The sequence below is a fragment of the Gymnogyps californianus genome, chromosome 3, assembly GCF_018139145.2.
Source record: "Gymnogyps californianus isolate 813 chromosome 3, ASM1813914v2, whole genome shotgun sequence".
Classification (NCBI taxonomy): Eukaryota; Metazoa; Chordata; class Aves; order Accipitriformes; family Cathartidae; genus Gymnogyps; species Gymnogyps californianus.
The window spans coordinates 75920549-75942552 of NC_059473.1; the positions used below are offsets into that span (position 1 = coordinate 75920549).

Consider the following 22004-nt stretch of genomic DNA (forward strand, 5'->3'; position numbering starts at 1 on the left):
TAAATACTCTGTCATCTAGTAGTCTTCTCAGTCTTTGGGTAGTTTCTGTCATTCTTCTCTGAATAGCTTATCAGGCTCAATATGCCACGCTGCTTGCTAGCATTATGTACTGGGAGCATTTGCTTTTCCAGTAGAAAGTGAGTGCCTTAAACCATAATTCAGATTTTTCTAGTGTGCAAAAACTTGAGCTTGTGCAAGGTAGCATCTGTTTTTCTGATTCTACTACTACTTTAAAGAGGTTTTGAAACAACATCCATCTGATAGTTGTCTTGTGATTTTACTTGTGGTCAATTCATATCCAGTTGTTCTTGGGCTATTTCTTCTCCTTTTTGGCTGCACACTTCCTTCATAGTCTGTTTCAACCTTTAGTTGGCTCAGTTATGTAAACCAAGTTACTTAACCTTTAGGGGGTTGAATCGTAAGTTAGACCAGGATTATCTGATGTTACTTTACACAGATCTGGGGAAGGAAGATAAAAAGAAAGCAAAGTAGCAGTTCTGGCTGTCAAACCCAGAGAGGGATGAGCCCAGCATAGCAGGAGCCAAGGGTGTCTTCTCTGCAGGCATTCATCCTCATGGCTGTATCCACAAACCTTCTTTCCTCCTCCTTCCGTACTTTTGTGTATACAGCCAGGGGTGCAGCATCTCACTTGTGCCAGTCCTTCTCCAGCTCTCACACATGTTCCAGCAGTGGGATGTTAGCAGTAATGGGGCAAATACCAAGCCTGTCCATTTCCCTAGCATTCATTCTCTACTTTTGCCAGTAGGAATTTCTTTCTTGAATGTAAAGTCTGAACACTACATAGTATACCAAACAAATTCTCTCTAGCACCGTATGCAATGATAGTGGTAGTTCTCTCCCTGATATGCTTTACAGTCTCATTTACCATGTCACTTTGGCTTATAAACATTTTAGGATTTATTAATACAAGATGTTCCTCCTCTTCCTTTTTTTCAAGTGATAATCTTCCATTTGGAATCCCTTATAAGTTCATATAGGGTCTTGCATCCCATTTTTAAATTTCATCCTGTTTCTATTATTCTAAGTTATCCTGCTTTTGTTTTATGATACTATGATCTGGTTATGTATCCAGTATGTCTGCCAGCTTGCCTTATCAGCATATTTCATTAGTACACTCCTGCATTTCCTGCCAGCAGTATTGAGATGTGAATTAAACTCAGTCCCAGAAACTGGTCTATATTCAGTTCTACGAATTTTGTATCAACCCTCAGTCTTTTTTATATATGTCCTGGTTTTGGCTGGGACAGAGTTAACTCTCTTCTTAGGAGCTGGTACAGTGCTGTGTTTTGGATTTAGTGTGAAAATAATGTTGATAACACTCTGATGTTTTAGTTGTTGCTAAGTAGCGCTTATCTTAAGCCAAGGACTTTTCAGTTTCCCATGCTCTGCCAGCAAGTAGGTGTGTAAGGAGCTGGGAGGGAGCATAGCCGGGGCAGCTGACCTGAACTAGCCAAAGGGATATTCCATACCATGGAACATCATGCCCAGTATATAAACAGGGGGGAGTTGGCCGGGAGGGGCGGATCGCTGCTCTGGCATCGGTCAGCGGGTGGTGAGCAATTGCGTTGTGCATCACTTGTCTTTTCTTGGGTGTGTTTTGGGGTTTTGTTGTTGTTGTTGTATTCTTTTTCATTACAATTATTATTATTATTATTATTAGCTAGTAGTGTATTTTATTTTAGTTATTAAACTGTTCTTATGTCAACCCACGAGTTTTACTTTTTTTCCCCTCCTCCCCACCCCACTGGGGGAGGGGGAAGCAGCTGCATGGTGCTTAGTTGCTGGCTGGGGTTAAACCACAACAATATAACCAATAGGAATTTCACCTTCAGCCAGCTCTTAAAATGCTTTAATAATTTAGAAACTAATTTACATCTCCTCCAACTGAAACTGTTTCTCATTTGGTACTGTGTCAAACATTCCTTTGTCTAGAAAATGAGCTATTTTATTAAGGGTGTTATAGCATGGCTGTCTTCCACATGCTGTAGGATGTATGTGCCACTGCAAAGTAACAAACATAAACTCTTTTCCATTCCTGATTTTACTCTGTTCTGTATCTACATGAAATTAATTGCCTGTTATAATTTCTCCTGGATTATTTATGGGAGACATCAACTTAAAACAGTGTTCTTGGAATCAAACCCATACTGCAGTTTGTCCCACTTTCAGTTTACCTTCCTACTTTATTTGCTTTAAAATTCTGAAAATTTACATCTAGGTTGGTTTAATGAACCCATAATTGTCATGATCAACCTTGCTGAGGGTAAATCTGACCCAGATAGTATATGAGATATCTATCCAAGGAAACCCTTGTAACTGTTTCCTGAAATGATTGTGACTCAGATTTTTTTCTATACTGTTTTTATTCTTGCAGTCTACAGCATTACTTGATATCTGTAAAGCTGCCCTTCTTCCTTTATTTCTGTCTTCCCTTAACAAAGTATATCCTGTATTCCAAACACTTGGTTTCTGTGTATAGCTATATCAACAGCTATATTGATTTCTAGTTTCATGTGCAATATCAGCACAGTCCCCTCACTTTGTTATCCAGTCCTCTTGAGTTCAAGTTGAGATGTTTAATTGTTTTGTGAATTGTTTAGCAAACAATTTTTACTTACTGTATTTCATCATTTGACTGCTATTTCCAGCAGCATTTGGAATTTCTCCTATGTGTCAGTACTGAACTTCTAAGTCTGTGCTTGTCCTTTTTATTAAATAGGAAGATCTCGTAAATCTTTCCCTACCTTTCACCTGTACACTTAAGTTGTTAGTTGTTCTTTCAAGAAAAAGCAAAAGGGGAAAAGACAGTCAAATGTTGTTTGAGACCACAAAATTTCTAGGGCTGCCCTGTATTCTTAGTGATTGGGATGTCTGTTTAGACTCATTATCCTTGGTTTTGTGTGCATCGAGAATAAATTTTAGAGATAGTCCAACATGTATCTGCCAAGTCCTTGCTGCAAGTGGCAGTTTGCAAGTTCTCTGGTTTAACCAAGCAGTGCCAGTGATTTGGCATTTCTTGACTTTGGAAAACAGTATATCAAGTGGTTGAAATCCAATGCTGGATGCCTGGAGGTAATATGAAAATATTATTCAAAAGTTATGTATGTAACATTAGCAGCGTTTTGCATGAGTAAATGCCAGTGGTGGTTCCTTATTTCAAAAAACATTGGAGAACTATGCCAAAGTTTCTTGGTGACTGAACTCTCTCTTCAGTACTAGATAGCACCTTGCTACTCTGCCACTTCTCCAGAACAGTAATTAACCCAGCCATCTCCTGTCTTGCCCCTGGCAAATCTCTGAATTACTAACTTGCCGCTATAATTAGCGTACTGTATTAAGCCAGGGACAGCTCTTTTAATCTAATTCTAGAGTGATTCTGTTATGAAGTAGACAAATGTCCAAAGCCACTAGTGCCCAGGAATCCCTGATGTTATAAGGCTTTTAGGTACAATACTTGCCAGTGTTATCAGACTGGAACCTACAAAGCCCACCTTAAAACAGGCAGTGGTCACCTGAGCCCGGCAGTGCTATCCAGCAGTTTTGACAAGAGGAGTTCTTCACAAGACACATTTATGTTATCCCTCAAGTAGTTGATAATAAATGATGAAACACTTCCATGAGTTCCAGTGAGAAAACTTTCTAGTAAACATCAGGCTTGGCATAATCTGCCAGTCAAGTGTACCACTTGGACATGTGTTAAAAGCAGAATGATTGGTAGAATGCTTTTGAGAGACTTTTTTAAAGCCTAGCCATTTGCTATTGAATGCTAGTTCATACGGAAATGGAGCAATCTGACAAATAACACTATTGCATAGTCTAGCAGTTATGTAATGTTACAGATTTCCACTAGGTTTGTGGCTGTCATAATTGCTTTTCTTGCCTGTCAAGATGTACATATTTTTATTTAGCCATTTGATTCTTCATAAAATGTGCACATTATTTAAGTCACTGGAACATCCTGCAAACAAAGACATTTTTTATTCCATGAACAGAATATGGAAAACTATTATGTCAAAGTTTAGAGTCCTTATCAGATTTTCTGTGGGGTTAATTTTTTATCTACTATCCTCAGTTTAACATTATAAATGCCTGAGATGTGGTCATCACAGAACTTGTTTCCCTAGGTTGTCATTAATGTTGGTGAATTAAAGTACTGACCTTGATGTCCATTCTTCAAGGTTTTTAAGGGACTTTGATCTAGCTAACTGTATATAGTGGGCACTTTTTTAATTGTATGTCCACTGTTGCTTTAATTCGTTGCCTCAGCATCTGAGGAAACAAACCTTGGTACTTTCTTTGAGCACAGGTTTCATTATTATTATTATTATTATGCCACTGGATAGTGCCAACAAACTTTTACCTTCTTCAAAAATTAGGACTGTTCTCTCTGTCTGTTGTCAAAATAATTTATTTGGAGCTTTTTCTACAAAGGTGTGATGGATTTGTATTGCAGTTTTTCAGCATAGTATGCAGGTATAAAAGGTAATTTTAAATAAATTGGTCTGAGTATCTCAAGTAGCCTAACCATGGCAGCTCAATGTTGTGCAACCCTGATTTATCTTGCTTCTTAGGAGAGTAAACTTTTGTTCTCTTGCAGCTGGGTTGTTTCCATTCCTATGCCACCTCACTTAACCCTGCCTTTCCTATATCTGTATTACAAGTTGTACCTTGTGAACAATTCTATCTACGTTCTCTTTTACAAAATGAAACCTAGATGCTATGAAAAGCTTTGGCTGGGACTTGTAAGGTCTTCTTTTCTAACCTTGTTCTAATACAGATATTCTCAAATCATGGTTTTGACATTACATAAAACTATATTTTTCTTTGCAAAACATGCATGTGATGTGAAGCAGGTGGTTAGTCCGTTGTATAGGGCAATCTGTGTCAAACAGACCACTTCTGAGTATCTTCCAAGGCATAACAACTGCTAATGACCTGAAGTAGTTCATATTTTCAACTAACTACAGCTAGGAGACTGGACATGTTCTTACTTCTTCATGCTGTCTTCTCACCTGCTAATTGCAGCACTGTAGCTGCTCAGGAAATGTGGCTTGATCTGGGAGAGTGGGAGCTACAGTTGCTTCCTATATTTTCCTGATGTGTTGTGCACATTTGTTTTAGGTGAGCAAAACCAGCAAACCTAACAGCTGACCAAGCTATTGACAGTACTCAGATGAAATAGTTCTCAAAGAAGCACGTAATCATGTTAAATAACTGTACTTCAGGACAGTTTGTACTCCTCCCTCTCCCCCTGACATTTTTGTTTTAATCAGAGTAAACTAAAATGTTAGAAGGGCCACTTAAAGCTGCTCTGCTTTCATATGCCCTTTGAGGTTTTCCCTGAAGTGGGAACAAATGTCATCTTGGCCTTTGTGGCTTACCTGGATGTTGCAGAAGCTTGTAGTGCTACTGCCCTGACTTCTGCTAGTGGAAGTGTCTAGCGACTCACCTTGACAAGGATGTTAAATGCCAAGTTAATGACGTGGTTGTATTGAGAAGACAAGTCCTATGAAAATCTTATTGTATGTGTCAATTGTCTTTATTAGCCTCCACATCAGTCTTTGAAGCGTGCAGTTTTGACTGCCAGCCCTGCCTTAATCCTGAAAACTTTAATGAGAATTATGATGATAAATCCTAAATTTGTTTCAAAAAAGGGCTCTTGTTAGCTCAGTGGTTTTAATTTGAATAATATGCCATGTTAATTGGAGTACTGCAGTTTTTGACAGAAAGACTCCTTATATCTGTTTGATTTAGAGGTTGGGCAAAATGAGCCTTTCTTCTTCTAATCACCCAAATTGTTTGAATCTTGGTGAGTTGTGGACAAAGAACATGCTTCAAATTAATATTATTATGGAAAAAGACTTAAGTTACAGTGACAACTTCCAGTTTGTTTTGAATTCAGCAATGTTGAATTTAGTGTTATTTTTATAGGATAAATCCATATTAGAATCTCTTACTTATAAGAAATCTGATTATTTGGAAAGCTCTTGGCCAATTCTGTCTGTGGTATTGATCAGTTCTCAAGACAAATCACTGACCACACTCTTGATAGGGATGTGGAAAACCAAGACATGGTTTTTTTTGACAAAATGTCCTAACTAGTTAAAGGGAAACGAGTAGAAAGCTGTCTTTTTGTCAGAGGAGAGGCGAATGTTTTGGTTAATGGTTTTAGTCATCAGTCAAACTCTTCAGAAATAGGTCGCTAACACTAAAAATATATTTCGTCTTAAACTTTTCAAGAATATTCTCTCTTTCTCTCTCTTCCCCCCCCCCTTTTTTTTTAAATTGGATTCTTTTTCACAGAGGAAATTAGTGAAGGTAGAAAGCTCAAAGCTTTGCTGTTGTATCTACCAAACAAGTCAAAGACAGATCTTGACCAGATTTCTGGTCATTTACACGTGTCATTTAGCAAAGGAAAGTATTAAAATCAGAAACTCTTCTGATATCAATGACCATTATGTATTGTGGTCCCTTTTCAGTTGTTCCCAGAAACGCTTTGATTTCATGAAGGGAGCAGACAAAATTTTTGCAGCCTCCTCCCTCGTTCTTGTTTCCCAGTGATCTTGCAGTTCTTTCTTATTATGTGATCAAAATGCAAGTTTCAGCTTGCCTGCAGTCCCTGTTGCCCACCATGCAGGCAGGCTCTGTTTGAATGCTTTGATGAATACGAGCACCCAAAGTGCATGACATGAAAAGTATGCATTTTGATCATATTATGGACTTGCTTCTCAGCTGATGGCATGACTGGGAAAGGAGGGAAGTGATGGCAATGGATTGTCCTTAAAGTGTGCATTAGGGCATGGGCAGTCTACTTCTGCTAAAAGGCTGAGCTGCTTTGGTTTAGGAGTTCTATCATCTGCTCTCTTAATTCTCACAATAACTCAGAAACAGTACTGCTGACTGGAGGGATTAGTAATTGTATATTAATGCATAGCATCTTACAGTCGTTAATGAATTCTACATGATAAGTGTTTCACAACTTCTGCCAGACTACTTTTGGATGTTTAGAATAAAGAAATATCCTGCTCTGCCTTCTTTTGCTGTAAATGAGTGAAACATACATTTACATACAGAGTGAAAAATACATTTACTGTATTAATGCAGCCACAAAATGCGACATCAAAAATTTTAAAAGTATGGCTGCCAAGAAATTATTCTGGAAACTTTGTTTTCTCTGCTTTTAAACTATATGCTTTCAAAATGTTAAGTGTCAGGCAATTTCTAAAATTGACTTTCAGGATGCCTATTCCTTTTTTCTTATCCCTCACTCCATTAAAAATCCAATTGCTCAGATTTCTATTTTGTTTCTCAGTTTCATATTATGTATAACACAGGATTTTATTTTCTAATAAAAATTCCACTATTATAATGTGATAAAGGAGGAGAGGAAAGATGAGCTGAGTCTGCTATAGAGAGGCTGAGGTTCTCACAGTAAACCCTGTCAGCCTTACGTAGGGGAATATTTCTTTCTTACCCCAGAAGTCAAGTTGTGCATCAGCTGAGCATTTGAACTAGTAATACAAATTGAACTTTGTATTGCTGTGATATATAGAAAGAGTCAATGACCAAATAACTAGATCTCCTTTCAGTCCTCTCTGTCTTCTCCCTTGTAAATGCCAGTAAATAGATATTCTAGGACTGGTTTAATTTCTGCTTACATTTCTAACACTGTTTATTTCCCTCTTGTCCAGTTCTTTGCCTAGACAGTTAAGCTAACAAGCTGTAAGTTTACTGGGGTTTTTAATCTCCACTGGAGATTAAAAAAAAAAAAAAAAAAAAAAAAAGGTGGACTTTTTCAGAACTTCACACTTTTAAGGTGAAAAATAATTTTCTGATTTCCTTGTAAGGTCTCTGTGTTCTCCCTAACAATGCAGGAAGCTATTTCTGCATTATGCAAAATGCAGTTGGTATTTCAATTGACTGACATTATTTCTTCATAGGTGGACAAATAGATACAGGCGTAATAAAATAGTTATAGCCTAACAATTTCTGTTTTCTCTGTGCATGATACTGCCATCTAACAGTCTTACAAAGCAAAGTATTTGTTTGCCAGTGCCTTTCATAATCTTTATGAAGTTCATGCACTATTGTGGACCTGATAAATAATTCTTGCTTTTGTAATCACAAATGAATGGATTTGTTATCTTAAACTAAGTCATATGGTACATTGATACACTTCAGAAATACTAGATCTCCATTCTACTGACAGAACTGGACAGCAGTCAATAAAAGCTCACATTGCGGTATCCCTTCAGATAAGTAGCCCTCTTAATTTGTAGTGTTGTGTGTCTCCATCCCCCTCTCCCCGCCCCCCGTCCCCCTCCCCCCCCCCCCCCCCTTCCTTCTTTTGAATTATCTCAGCCTTTGCCCTTTGGGCAGTAGGACCTCAGTTTGTGGAGGAAAGGGTTGTTCTTTTGGGGAAAGCAAGGAAAGCTGAGGGCCAGGAGGAAGTGAGACAGGAGAAATGTTGCACCCATTTAGAAGTACTCCTTTGTTCTGTACTTCACTTACAGTGTGGACATTTGGCATGGGCTGAGTATCTCAGGAGTTCTGGTGTAATGGTAAAGCAGTAGACCACTGAAGCTGCCTGAAAGCAGCCCTTTACCTTCAGTTTGTGTTCAGGCTGTTTAAACCAGTTTAATTTCTGCAATGCGTTTGAGAGAACCTCTTGGTCTTCTGCTGCTTCAAAGTCAGGAAAAATATTTTAGAGCTTTCTTGCAGGAGGCATCCTAGCAGTTTTAATTAGCTCTCTACTGAGCAAATCTACACACTTTGCCCATAGATAACCCTCTTAAGGAAGAGCATTTGTCTGAAGTAGCTTCAGTGCTAACTTCATGTAATCTATAGTTTGCTGATGGTCTCTACCATAGACCTCTGCAAAAGGAGTTTAGAAGTAAATATTTCTCTTTTCTAGAATACTGCAGATTGGGAATGTGATGAAGGGGTCAGTTTTGGCTTTTTTTTCTTGGCATGCTATCTTATCTCTTGATAATAAATATGATGCCCTGAAGCCTTTTAGAAACTCAAAATATTTTTGTGGTTGAGTTCTCTGTTGTTTTCTGAGAAGTCATTAGATTTTTGCTCTTACATAGAATCATAAAATAGTTTGGGTTGGAAGGGACCTTTAAAGGTCATCTAGTCCAACCCCCCCTGCAATGAGCAGGGACATCTTCAGCTAGATCAGGTTGCTCAGAGCCCTGTCCAACCTGACCTTGAATGTTTCCAGGGATGGGGCATCTACCACCTCTTTGGGCAACCTGTTCCAGTGTTTTACCACCCTCATCGTAAAAAACTTCTTCCTTGTATCTAGTCTAAATCTACCCTCTTTTAGTTTAAAACCATTACCCCTTGTCCTATCACAACAGGCCCTACTAAAAAGTTTGTCCCCATCTTTCTTATAAGCCCCCTTTAAGTATTGAAGGGCTGCAATAAGGTCTCTCAGGAGCCTCCTCTTCTCCAGGCTGAACAACCCCAACTCTCTCAGCCTTGCTTCATAGGAGAGGTGTTCCAGCCCTCTGATCATTTTTGTGGCCCTCCTCTGGACTCATTCCAACAGGTCCATGTCTTTCCTGTGCTGAGGACTCCAGAGCTGGATGCAGTACTCCAGGTGGGGTCTCACCAGAGCAGAGTAGAAGGGGAGAATCACCTCCCTCTACCTACTGGCCACGCTTCTTTTGATGTAGCCCAGGATACTGTTGGTGTTCTGGGCTGCGAGCGCACATTGCCGGGTCATGTCCAGCTTTCCATCCACCAGTACCCCCAAGTCCTTCTCCTCAGGGCTGCTCTCAAATCCCTTCATCCCCCAGCCTGTATTGATACCAGGGGTTGCCCCGACCCAAGTGCAGGACCTTGCACTTGGCCTTGTTGAATCTCATGAGGTTCACATGGGCCTACTTCTTGAGCTTGTCCAGGTCCCTCTGGATGGCATCCCATCCCTCAGGCGTGTCAACCGCACCACTCAGCTTGGTGTCATCTGCAACATAAGCGAAGCAGTTTAGTTTTACATTTCTTTCAGATTTCGTATTTCTAGATAGTTAAATACTTAATTTTCAAAGAAGGTGTCAGGGATATCCAGCTCTTAATTACATCGTCTGCTACCTCCTTGCACTGTAGTGACTTCTATTCAAAGCTTATAGAGAGCACTGAAAATATTAATGAATTATATCCTATATTCCATACTGAGATTTTTGAGGCTCTGGGTATGTCAGGGAGTGTAGGAATACAAGTAGATGTTGAAAGTCACCAGTTAATTAACCTAGACAAAGGGTCCTGAAGAATAGCATTATTTTAACCATAGGGAGCTTTGAGGGGATTTTCTGTGTTTCCCTAAAAATTTTCAAAGCGTAAACAGACTTCCACATAAACCTGGGAGAAGGTTTCTCTTTCTTAGCTTCCTCCATGGACTCCTTAAAATTAGTTCACTGACAGCGACAGGTGGAAGGCCACTGACCTTAGCAGATCTGAAAAGGCACAGCGGGAAGATGATCAGATCATTATACAACAAGCTTGAATCTGTTTCTGGTATTTTAAGTCTTTACCAAGCCAGTTATTCTTAGTTCTGCTCGTGTTTGGGATGCTAATACTCTGTTTATATTCGCCAGGATACCCCTAAGCCCCCTAAATAAATAAAAAAATCTGAAAAATAAAACATTTTTTGCTTCACTTCCCTTATTTGGAAATATTAAACTGTTTTGCATTGCTCTGAACTGTGAATGAGAGAGAAAAATTCTTGCTGCTGTGTTTTCTGGGTGCAAGATCAGGCGAACGCAGATGGTCCTGTTGGCTGAGAGTTCTATAGAACATTTCATCTTGTATTTGAGGAGGAGAACATTATTGTAATGGCTGTAGTATTTAGAGTTGTTTAACACTTCTTTCTCTTCTCCCCACAAAAGAAAAAGCTAATCCCTTTAAGTTGAAGATACAAATTTCTCATCTAATTAGATTTGAATATGACCATTAATTTAAGGATTTGCAGGTGAGGATGAGAACTGGTAATTCTGTATTCAGGTACTCACCCCCCATCCCCCTCAAATATGTTAGATGTTAGTCCAGTTAGAAAACAGTGATGGTGCATGTTTCAAAATCAACATTTTGATAAAATTAACCTGTGGTTTTTATGTTGTCACAGCTCTTTAATATTGAAAGGTGTTGAGCCACAAAGTACCTGTGAATTGGAGGTGGATGCAGTTGCTGCTGACATTTTAAATCAACTGGATATTGAAGGTGAAATGTTAATAACTTTCTGTGTAAAATGTTTTAGGGCAGGAACTATATTGTCATCTTTTTTAAGGCTCAGCTTAGTTAAGCCACAATCCAGATTTCAGTGTTAGTGAATTGTTGATGTACAAATTTATAAAGTTTAAAAAAAAAATAAAAATTTGAATGAACTCTGAAAGAAAGCAGGTTATAAGAGTAGCCTATTGTCAGAGCAATAGAAAGATTTTTGTTAATGCATAACAGAAGGTTTCAGACCTATAAGGAGAGTAAGTGAAATATCAATATCAAGTATGCGTGTGTATGTACATACATCTGTACATACATACACACGCATACTTGGTGAGAGGAACAGCAAAAGCCAAAGATCTAGATAACAAATAGGAGATTTGTTATCTAGAAAACAGTTGTAGTTACACCTTGACTTTTACGTAACACTGAATCCTAGAGTAAGGCAAGAATTACAATTTAAAAAATAACAGGTTAGAATGACAAAAGAGATGAAGAAGGGCGATAGAATCTAACTTGGGGGGAAGAATGCTTCGTCATATTGACAGAATTCCCTTCATGTATTATTGCGTATTTCAGCCCAGATTGGCAGGAACCCTGGTTTGCAAGCTATATGGGAAGATGAAAAGCAGCGACGGAGACAGAAATGTGAATCTTCTCAGATTAAGACACCCGAGTCACAAGGTAAAAAAAAAAAAAAAAAAATAAATTTGTGCAGCTCTTTATCAAAAACTCTGAATGAGAATCAAGCAGGAGGTAGAATTTAAATCGATGTATCAAGTTTGAGGGCTTTTTAGATGTACTGTTTTTTCAGTTCAAGCTTACTAATTGCCCAGTATGTGTATACTAATTTTAAAAGCAAGATACATAAAGTTGCCTAAAAACATCATGATTCAGCTAGCTGCAAAGCATTCTAGGCAGAATGAATGATAATGACAGTTAAGATTGCATGCTTTACGTTGGAAAACATTTAAACGTTTAAATACTGGCAAAATTAAATCTCTTATCCTGAAGCTTTCCATGGTAGTTTATGCACAAGGGCAGCTCCTTTGAAATTCTGTGGAATTATAGCTAAGGTGATGTTAGATGAAAATTCTAAAAGGATGGACAAATCCCTGTATTTTTATGTAAAAGTCATTGCACAGGAAAGACCATGCTCTGCAAATTAATTGCATAATGAACAGAGCTATTCTCTGCAGAACCTAGGCCATGTTTCTTTTAAAATATGAATGATATTTGGCAAGTAAGCCAGAGGATTGCAAGAAGGAAAGAGGCAAGTTCCTGGCTAAGGCAGACTGCTTTCTGACTGTGGTTTTTTTCCTGTGTTTCTGTGTAATATTATTCAGGCTGCATAAACCAGACTTTTCAAAATTGTTCACTGATTGTTCTTTTCCTGGATGCTCACCTTGGTGTAATTGCAACGTGATTTGTAAATGCTGTTGATGCTCGCAATTGCAAATGAGATCAGTGGGAGTATGTGAAGTATTTTAAAGTGTTTAAATACACTTGAAAAATCAGCCCTCAAATTTGGCATTTAAAATTAGCGGACACTTCAACTTTGAGCCATTTCCTTATAGAATTAGTAATTTTAGCTGCTCTCTGTGTTGAGAGGTCAAAGTAACACTGAATAACAAATATTTTTCAAATTTTGAAGACCGTGGATTTGTGCCAGCAACAGAAAGTGAAAAATTTTTTCAGAAGAGACTTAAAGAAATCCTCAAGCAAAATGACTTCTCTGTGTAAGTGTTTAGCCATTTGCCATAAAGTATAGTATTCTATGCAAACCTTAAATATGCATTTAAAAATTGCTTTTCAATTAACTAGAACGTTGTCAGGATCAGTGGACTACAGTAATGGATCAGAGGAGTTCTCTGCTGAGCTAACACTACATTCTGAGGTACTTTCTCCTGAAGCCTTTCAGTGTACGCCAGCTAATATGGTAGAAGTGCATAAAGATAAAAAGATGAACAAAGGTGGGTATTTTTAATAGCATAATTGTTTAAGCATAAATCTGTTTCATACTTCGGCTGTTTATACTATTAGCAGAAGTAAGCCAAGGAGGATCTGATTGTCAGTTATGAAAAAATGAAGAGTAGTTTTGCTTTTATTTTCATCATTGTTAGAGTAAGCCTTTTTAAAATTGCCATAGCAAATAATGGAAACATACTTGAATAGTAAAATCCATTTTAAAGTGGCTTGCTTTCATAATGTATTGATGTCTGTGACTCTTTGAAGTTTTATCCTTTCTCTTTTTGTTTTTCTTTTAAAGAATCCAATAGGATGCATACTGATAAAGAAGAGGAAGCACTTATTAATGAAGAAGCAATTTTAAACATTGTGGAGAATAGTCAGAGCTTTCAGCCTTTGTCTCAAAGACTGAGTCAGACTACAGTTTTTAGTGAGTATGACTGGAATGTCTTTTCTTCCGGGCTACTTTATTGTTCCACAGTCTTTGTTGTGTTCACTTATGTTACCAGTCATGAAAGAAAGAAAGTAAGTAGTTTACCTCAGGGACTTTGTCGAGCAGGTTGAGACTTCACGCACACACACCCCCTACCACCACCACCAAAGAAACACCTTATATTTTTCTAAAAATGTCACCAGGACAGTGTATTTGTAGAGGCTACTGTGCTTTACTGGTTCACTAAGCCTGTCCTCTTGCCAGGTCAGCTCAATGCAGTCTCTTATGGGTGTTGCTCTTTGTTATGCTCCTAGGGTTACAGGACTAAAACTATCAGAATAAAGATGATTTTGACTGTCTATCCATGATATTCTTGCAGTTACTGCATCTTTCTTACAGTTATGGTAGAGAACATGCTCATGGGCTATCTTTAGCAGCTCAGCTGTCTAGAGATACTGGGGGATAGTAGGCTGATAATGAGAGGCAAGTTGCAGCAGAGCATTTCCCAAAATTTATGGATACAAAAGAATGGTTGAAGGCAAAGAAACAAGTAGTAAAACATTAAAGAGGGGGAGAAAAACCATGACAGCAAACAAATGTGAATGGCATGAGGGGGAAACAATAATAAAGTAACACAACAAAGGAACTTGTATGAAAAGCTACTTCAGGTAGAAATAGTTCAAATACTGTAGAGGAGATGAAAAGCACATAGTTCATGCTATCTCTATATATACATTCTTATGTAAACATAAGGTATAATGTTAATATGTACTAAAGTTGATACTACAAAGTGTGGGAGGGGGAATATGTAAACCCCATAGCCTCCAGTGCTTTTGATACATACATGGTGTGAATATGTGCATGGGCAACAAGATACAATATGGGCAACGATATATGTCTATGGGTAATACAATATACAACAATATACAATCTTTTCTTGCAAAGAAAGGAGGAGTGGATGGAGTGAGATTAAGAGTATTTTTCAGTGCTGTTTTATTTTGCAGAAAGTAGGCAAGATTTTGGTTATGGAAGTTTTATAGGCAAGGATTTGGATTTATCGAGAGAACTATAAGTAAAGAAGTTATGTGGGAGCTGGCAAACATGAACATTGATTTATCTTTTTTTTTTTTTTTTGGAGTGAGAAGGTTGTGCTGAGGGGATGAGAAGTGGCTAAAATAATATATAGGGTGCGTCTTATGACTATGCATGAATTGCTCAACCAAATAGGAGTGTTGAAATGGTCTGCTTTTTCTGGTGGTTAGGGAATCAAATGGAGACTTTATGACTTTTTTTATTATCATGGGGCTACTAATTGCTGGTGTCTTGTGTGACCATGAGTAACATGCTGTATCTTTGGGTCTCTTATGCTCTTCATAGCATGGACTAGTCTTTACTATGCCTTTGTAGAGTCATAGTGCCACAGGGGCTGTGAAGGACACTACTACTTCTACTGCTGCTGCTGTGAAGTACACAACAAGGTTTATATTAATGGGAAGTAAAGGTTGGAGTTTAATGATGGACCTCACAAAGGGCAAAGGAGCCAAGAACAGAAAGTACAATTGAAAGGGGGTTAATTCAGAACTCTGGCAAAGGGGATGGTTTCCATTCTAAACGGTTGCATGGTGTCTTGTGAATCCTTTGTAAAATATGGAAAATGCCTTCCTCACCAATGTTGAGACCTATTTTATATGATTCTCAGGATCATTGTAAATCATATGATATTTCCTGAGGAAGGAAAGTAGAGATTGTAGTTCTTCAGCCAGAGGGGAAGGAGAGAGAAGTAACAAAGATGCCTGGTAGACTGGAGATCATAAATTGGTTATGAGGTCAGATGAAAGGTAAGCAGGAGGAGAGGGGGAAAAAATTGTGACTTGGAAGGATGTTTAAGAAATAAAAATAAAGAATGAGAAGGCAAGTGCATGAGTTAGTTTAAGCTTGGGTCAAATAAAGGAAAATAAAAAAAAAATTTTAAGGGAGCAGTGAAATCAGGTAAACTTTCACTGTTCAGAGGAACCTAGGAAGATAATAGGTTATAATGAAAAGAAAAGGGGGGTGAAGTTAAGCATTATAGTAAAGGTCAGAAGGAAAGAACTAGTTGGTCAAAATCAGCATCACCTTTCATGAGATGCAGTGATTGAAAGTCTTTCAAGTGATACAGAGAGACGTGCCCAACAAAGTTAATGCAGCCTTTGAGATGGTGAGAGCAAGAGAAGGCAGTGATGCTTCAGAAGCTGGCACTCATGCTGAAATAAAAGGGGAGAGTGAGGCCTTGCTGAATGTGAGGAGGCAATAGGAGAGTGAAGAGAGAGAAGTGATTCCACTAAATCTGCTACAGTCAGAAGAGGAGGGCAGAAATAAAAAAAAGAAGGTTGTCAAGATTGTGGATAAAGAGCTAGAAAAGATAACAAATCATAAAACTTGAAAAAATAAGATATGAAAAGAGCTTTGTTTCTGTAGCCTGCCTTGCTTTAGACAGTAATGAACTAGTAGATTTTAAAATGTTGAGGGGTTTTTTGGTTTTGTTTGGTTGGTTTTGTTTTTTACTGGTAGACTATAACTAGTCATTTACAAGTAGAACAAAATATAGATTCTACTTGTATGGGCTTTTTCTGCAGTGGACAGTAGTGCTGATGAGGCCATGATTGATCTGTTGGCTGGATTGGAGAATGATGGATATCAGATGGGACATCACAAAACACTCTCTCACCATCGTTCTCTTGGAAGCTGTCGAAATTCTCAGAACAGTGATGATGAAGAAAATGAGCCACAGTGCGAGAAAGAAGAAATGGAGCTTAGCTTGTTAATGTCCCAAAGGTGGGACAGTAGCATTGAAGAGCCTGGGCCAAAAAGAAGGTATATATGTGATTTTCTTTTCTTAATATGTTCTTTTCTGCCAGATCCTTCCTCCCTCCCACCCTGTTTTCAAGTGTGCTATGAGCCCAGTGAGCTGTAGAGAGGTCTCTGTTGACAGCATTGGAAAAATCTATGCAGATCTTGGGATAGAGTGCAGATGTTCAGATGATGCTGTGAATCGTCAGTTTTAGACAGAAAAAAAGATTAAATGTTTAGGTTTGGCTAGACCTAAGCTTCTAGCTTGCTGTTTGAGGAAAAATTGAGTAGGTTTTTTGTCCTACAAGTCCAGATACAAAAAACTTCAGTTGTAACCTCCTTTTAAGGTCACACCTTGGATGTAGTACAAATGTTAACGTGTATCTTGTACATCTCGCGTGCCTGTAACTTCTACTGAAGCGAATATTTAAGAAGTATTCTTGTGAAGACTGACCCAGAAGCCTGGGACAGACACCCATTTGTTTCCATGCTCAAAGCTTAAATCAAAACATGAATGTTGCTCACTTTGCTGGACTGCTAAAGGTCAGCAGCTTGAATATTTTTAAGGCCAAGATTCTTGGAACACCTTCTCAGGTTGTAATGACCTTTTATACAGTCTGCACTGACAGGCGTTGAAAGAAGCTATATCCAGTTTCTCTTCACCCCTGCTTTGGGCAGACCTTCTGGTATTTATAATTCTATTTGAAAGAGGAGAGACTTCACAGATGTAACTTTTTTTTTTTTTTTTTTTTACATCAGAAATCATAATTATCCTATGATTCGGAGAGCAAGAGAGGCATAGAAATATTTAATCTTTTCTTTCCTGAAGACATACCAAAAAGTTGTAACAGAATCGGAAGTTAGATCGTTAGTCTCCTAATTCTAGAGATAATTCATCTCTAAAGCTAATTTTCCTATCTGACCTTTGATTTTTCTTTGGTTTTTCCCTCATAGTAGTCTGAAAAGTTGGAATTTCCATCTAAAACACTTAACATTAATCTTCAGTTTAGTGGTAGTTTCTGTGTAAAACCAGCCTGTATCTTGCAGAATTTATTAGCTCAGGCATAGCTCTGTATGGGCATGACTGTACAACTTCTGGAGTCAGGTAGGATCCTGAAGCAATTAACTGCTTTTATGCAGTAAAGAATCCTATTTAAAAACTCACCAGACTTGATGAGCTGGCTCACAAATAACTTGCTTATATATGCCTACATCTTAATCCCAGACAGAAAGCACTAGGGAGAATGTACATACCAGGTCCCTCCACAGGGACTCAACTCACGTTCAGAGGGAATTACAAGCTTTGTTTCAGTGTGATCTCTGCAGAATTTGGACTGACTTCAGAAGAGAGCATGGATATCTCTGCCCCCTGCATGATTCTGCTCATGTATAAAGAGCCAGTTTGAGTCTGACGATGGATCCAACCTTATTCTGCTCAGGCTCATTCTGTCTGTACTGCTTCCTAATGCATCCTACCGTATTTATACTACCACTTTTCTGTTATTGGATATTCACCAATCTTCCATTATCTCAAAAAATATACTGAGATAATGAGGAGTAACAACACCCTACTGAGTGAATTAAATGGCTTGGGTTTGATTTGTCCTGAACTGGAGAAAAAAGTCCATCAAGACCTGGACTGGTTCATGTATGATGGTATCATGCTGTGTTACACAAATTTTCCTGGACTCTAAACTGATGGGCTTGAATGTGGAGAGATCCAAGTTATTGTCTGCAGAAGTTGTCTCCAGGCTGACTGGGTTTACTAAAGTTGACAAAGATTGCTTCATGCACAGGATTATAGCATAATTCAGGTTGGAAGAAACATCTAAGTGCTATGTAGTCCAGTGCCCTGGACAAAGCAGCTTTGGATAGATCAGTTGCTCAGGGCCATGTCTGGGCAAGGTTGGAGTATCTCCAAAGACAGAGATTGCATAGCCTATATGGGCAACATGTTCCAGTGTTTGAACACCCTCATAATGAAGAATGTTTTCCTTGTTCATAACATGCCCTGAGGTAGCCCTGTGCCCCTTGCCCTTTTCATATCCCTGTGCGCCTCTGAATCTGGTTTCATCTTCTTTATACCCACTCATTGGATACTTGATAAGTACAGCAACATCTCCTCTTAGTTTTTTCTCAAGGCTGAATAAATCCTGTTCCCTTAGCCTCTCATTATGCATCATGTGCTCCAGCCCCAAGTCACCCTGGTGCTCCTCAGCTGGATTTGTTCCAGTTTGTCTATCTTGTAGTGGGATGCCCAAAACTGAGCACAATACTCCAGGTGCAGCCTCACATCTACTGAAATTGGCCACAGTCTGGTAGTCGCAGCCCAAGATGCAACAGGCCTTCTTTGCTACAAAGAAGTGTACACTACACACTCTCAGGTTCAACTAGGTGTCCACCAGGGCTTTTGCATCCTTTTCCGCAAAGCCACTTCCTAGCCAGCTCTCTCCCTGCCTGCAGCAGTCCATGGGGTTATTTCATCCGATTTCTGGGACACTTGGATTTGTCTTTTTTGAAGTCCATGAGGTTCCTGTCAGCTCATTCCCCAGCCTATTGAGATCCCTCAGAATAGCAGCCCTACTCTCCAGAGTATTGATTGCTCTCCCCAGTGTGATACTCATTTGCATATAGAGCTGAATGTCTTTGCACTGTACTTTTCCTTGTTTTGGGAACATAGAAGAGGGAGAACTAAGCTCACTTAGGTCGTGGCCACTGTGTACCTAGCTGTGCTTGTTAGTTAGGTCTCTCTTCCAAGTCATGCTGCTTCCAGACTTGCGTTAGTCTGGAAATTATATAGCCATATTTGAGTCTATTGTTCCTGAACTAATAAACATGGCTTGATCTAAGTTGGCTCAGTGCTGAGCACATTCAGATGTCTGTGGTGTTACGATACATAGAATTCATGCTCTGGTTGAACTCCACAGATAAGAGTTCTTCAAAAGTAGACTATATTTAGGTTGTTGTGGATTTTCCTTCATGTAACTTCAAAACCTTTGTATTTACCTTTTAAGGTACTAGACAATAATGTTTTGATGTATCAAGCTACTAGGATAGATTATTATTATCTTAAAAACAAAAAAACAAACAAACAAAAACCCAAAACAAATCAAACCCCTAAACCTCAGTTCCTTAATATTTATCTGGATTTCTCTTTTGCAGCCACAGAATAGCTTATTTCTATGAAGAATTATGTCCATCTTGCACTTCATTTTAAAGAAGAAATCATCAAATTCCTAAGTGCTTCTAAGAGTTGTAATAGGCTGGAGGGTTTGGGTTTGGGAGTTTTCTGTATATTTTTTTTTTCTTTTTTTCCCCATATAAAGCCATGCCACCTTAAAAACATGAAAAAGTCATAGAAGCTTTTTTTGTAGATTTACTACTACTTTTTTTTTTCTCCAGCAGATTTATGACTGTAAAAATGGCAGTGTAGAACAGTTAACTTAATAAAAGTGGCTTAAGTATTAGCAACATTAACTTCAGAATGTTCAAGGAGGGATGGAAACAAACATAGTTTTGGTGGTTGTGCTTTAGTTAAGCCTGCCGAGAGAGAATTGTTATAATGCAGTAAAGATTCCTTAAAAAAAAAAAAAAGTAAGCATCTGTTTGCTAAGAGCTAAACTGAAATAATTTTGCATAGTTGGTTTAGTCTTCAGATTTCAAGCACTTTCAAGCAATGAAATTAAATTTCAGTAAAATTGAAATAAAATTAAGCATCTAAATGCCTTCTCTCTAACTTCTTAAGCTAGTGAATCCTGCTGGTTTTGTCTGTAGTTTTTAAATGGTTGGCTACCACTGTTGCCTCTTAAAATAGTAACATTGAATAATATTTTGAGTTTCTCAGTGAGAAATTTAACAATTTTTTTGTTTGTTTCCCTTTGCTCCCCCAGATTACCCAACCCTATAGCACCACACCCCTTTGATTTTGAGGTTCCCTGGGGCTATTGGTATTTTCTAAGAGAAGTATAGTGCATTAATTAGTTCCCTCATTTTCTCTAGGTCAGCTGGCAAAAATATGCATCGAAGTTCAACAGAAGAGGATTCATCTTCAGAGGAAGAAATGGAGTGGAGTGGTAACAATATGCTCCTAACTAATCTCTCTATACCTCAGTTAGATGGGACTGCAGATGAAAATGGTGGTAAGTAAATAGAAAAACAGCTTTGGAAGTTGAATTATTACCTGGGTCATAGTTCGTTTTCAGATCAATTTGCTAATTCTCAAAAGTGCTAACTTTTCAATTCTTGTTTCAATTGGAAGGAAATGCTCTCAACAGATTGCAGAAGCAGGCCCTTAACATCTTCCTTATAAGCCAACAGTATTTTAATCTCAGTGCCCTCTATGAATCACCAGAGTCTGCTTTTGCTATTGTATTAATGATCCAAAAAAGGGCATTGTTTAATTAGTTTTATGGAAAAGATAGTTACCTTGTTGCAAGGGGTATTTTTCTGTTATGCAAATATGGTGTTAAAATTGATGATTCTGTAGGATCATTTATTCTGCTAGGATTTCACTGTAAATAGTAAATCTGTTATTGTGTAAATTTAGATGGTTCTTTGCTTTGCAAGTATTTGCCACACATGCTAAAACATAGTGAGTGTTTGTTTGAGCCTATGTTTCATTCAGCAGATTGCATGTTCACATCTTGGGATTGCATGACTATGCAGTGGCAAAGCTGATGCAGAAGAAACTGCCTTTCAAAATTTATAAAAAATTAATCTGTAGAGATATCTCTTGCCATCTCTTTATAACCTACTGTCTTTGATCAAATAACCTTGGTTAATAGAACGCACACTTTGAGGTTAGGCAAATATATAAATATTATTTGTTTCATTAGACAATTACATATTTTCACATTTATAAAATTCTGTTGAGCAAAACAATGTAAAATGTATGGATCTTGTGGGGAAAAATATATATCTGTATCCAGGGTTTTCTCAGTATTAGGTTCACTTTTGTTCTTGGTCTAATCAACAGTATTTGTTCTTCTTTGTTTAGAAATGTTGTATTAGTCATACTTAATTGCCTTTAAAATTTGAAATTTGTGGTTAACATCGCTTTGTACAGAAGCTTCTTTCTTAATCCATAGTACAAACTGGTTAATGTAAAATCTTGGTTGTGCTCATGCATGTACCTAATTTCCTATTATTGCATTTGCTGTTTGGGGCAGGAATGTAATCCTTTACAAAATTTCTCTATTAGTTCGTGTCTCTTGAAGCTGTTTGACAAAAATAACAAACTCGTATATTAGTATATAAAATACATACGTCTTAATATATCTATTAGCAATTCTTTATTAGAGAAAGTGAGCTATATGATCTTGTTACATACACAACCACAGCTATGCTTTTGTGTTCACTGTTCAAAGCGTAGTTTGCTTTTTCCTTTATAGGTATAATGGTAGGATTAATACATGACTTGATGTACTACTAATATGATTTGGTTTTGCAAAATATACAATTGTAACTTCCTTATTTGTAGTACTTTGTAATTTAATGTAAAAAGGGATGCTTCTGGCTAATGAGACTGTAT

At 38.0% G+C, this 22004-nt stretch overlaps 1 protein-coding gene across 1 annotated transcript in view; it reads left to right on the forward strand.

Annotated features, from left to right (window-relative positions):
• REV3L (REV3 like, DNA directed polymerase zeta catalytic subunit) overlaps window positions 1-22004 on the forward strand; it is a 128505-nt gene that overhangs the window by 58053 nt on the left and 48448 nt on the right. The window contains exons 6-12 of the mRNA XM_050895192.1: window positions 11150-11244; window positions 11824-11928; window positions 12899-12983; window positions 13069-13221; window positions 13524-13642; window positions 16261-16498; window positions 20474-20613. Coding sequence (XP_050751149.1) covers window positions 11150-11244; window positions 11824-11928; window positions 12899-12983; window positions 13069-13221; window positions 13524-13642; window positions 16261-16498; window positions 20474-20613 — 935 coding nt within the window. The remainder of the gene's footprint in view (window positions 1-11149; window positions 11245-11823; window positions 11929-12898; window positions 12984-13068; window positions 13222-13523; window positions 13643-16260; window positions 16499-20473; window positions 20614-22004) is intronic.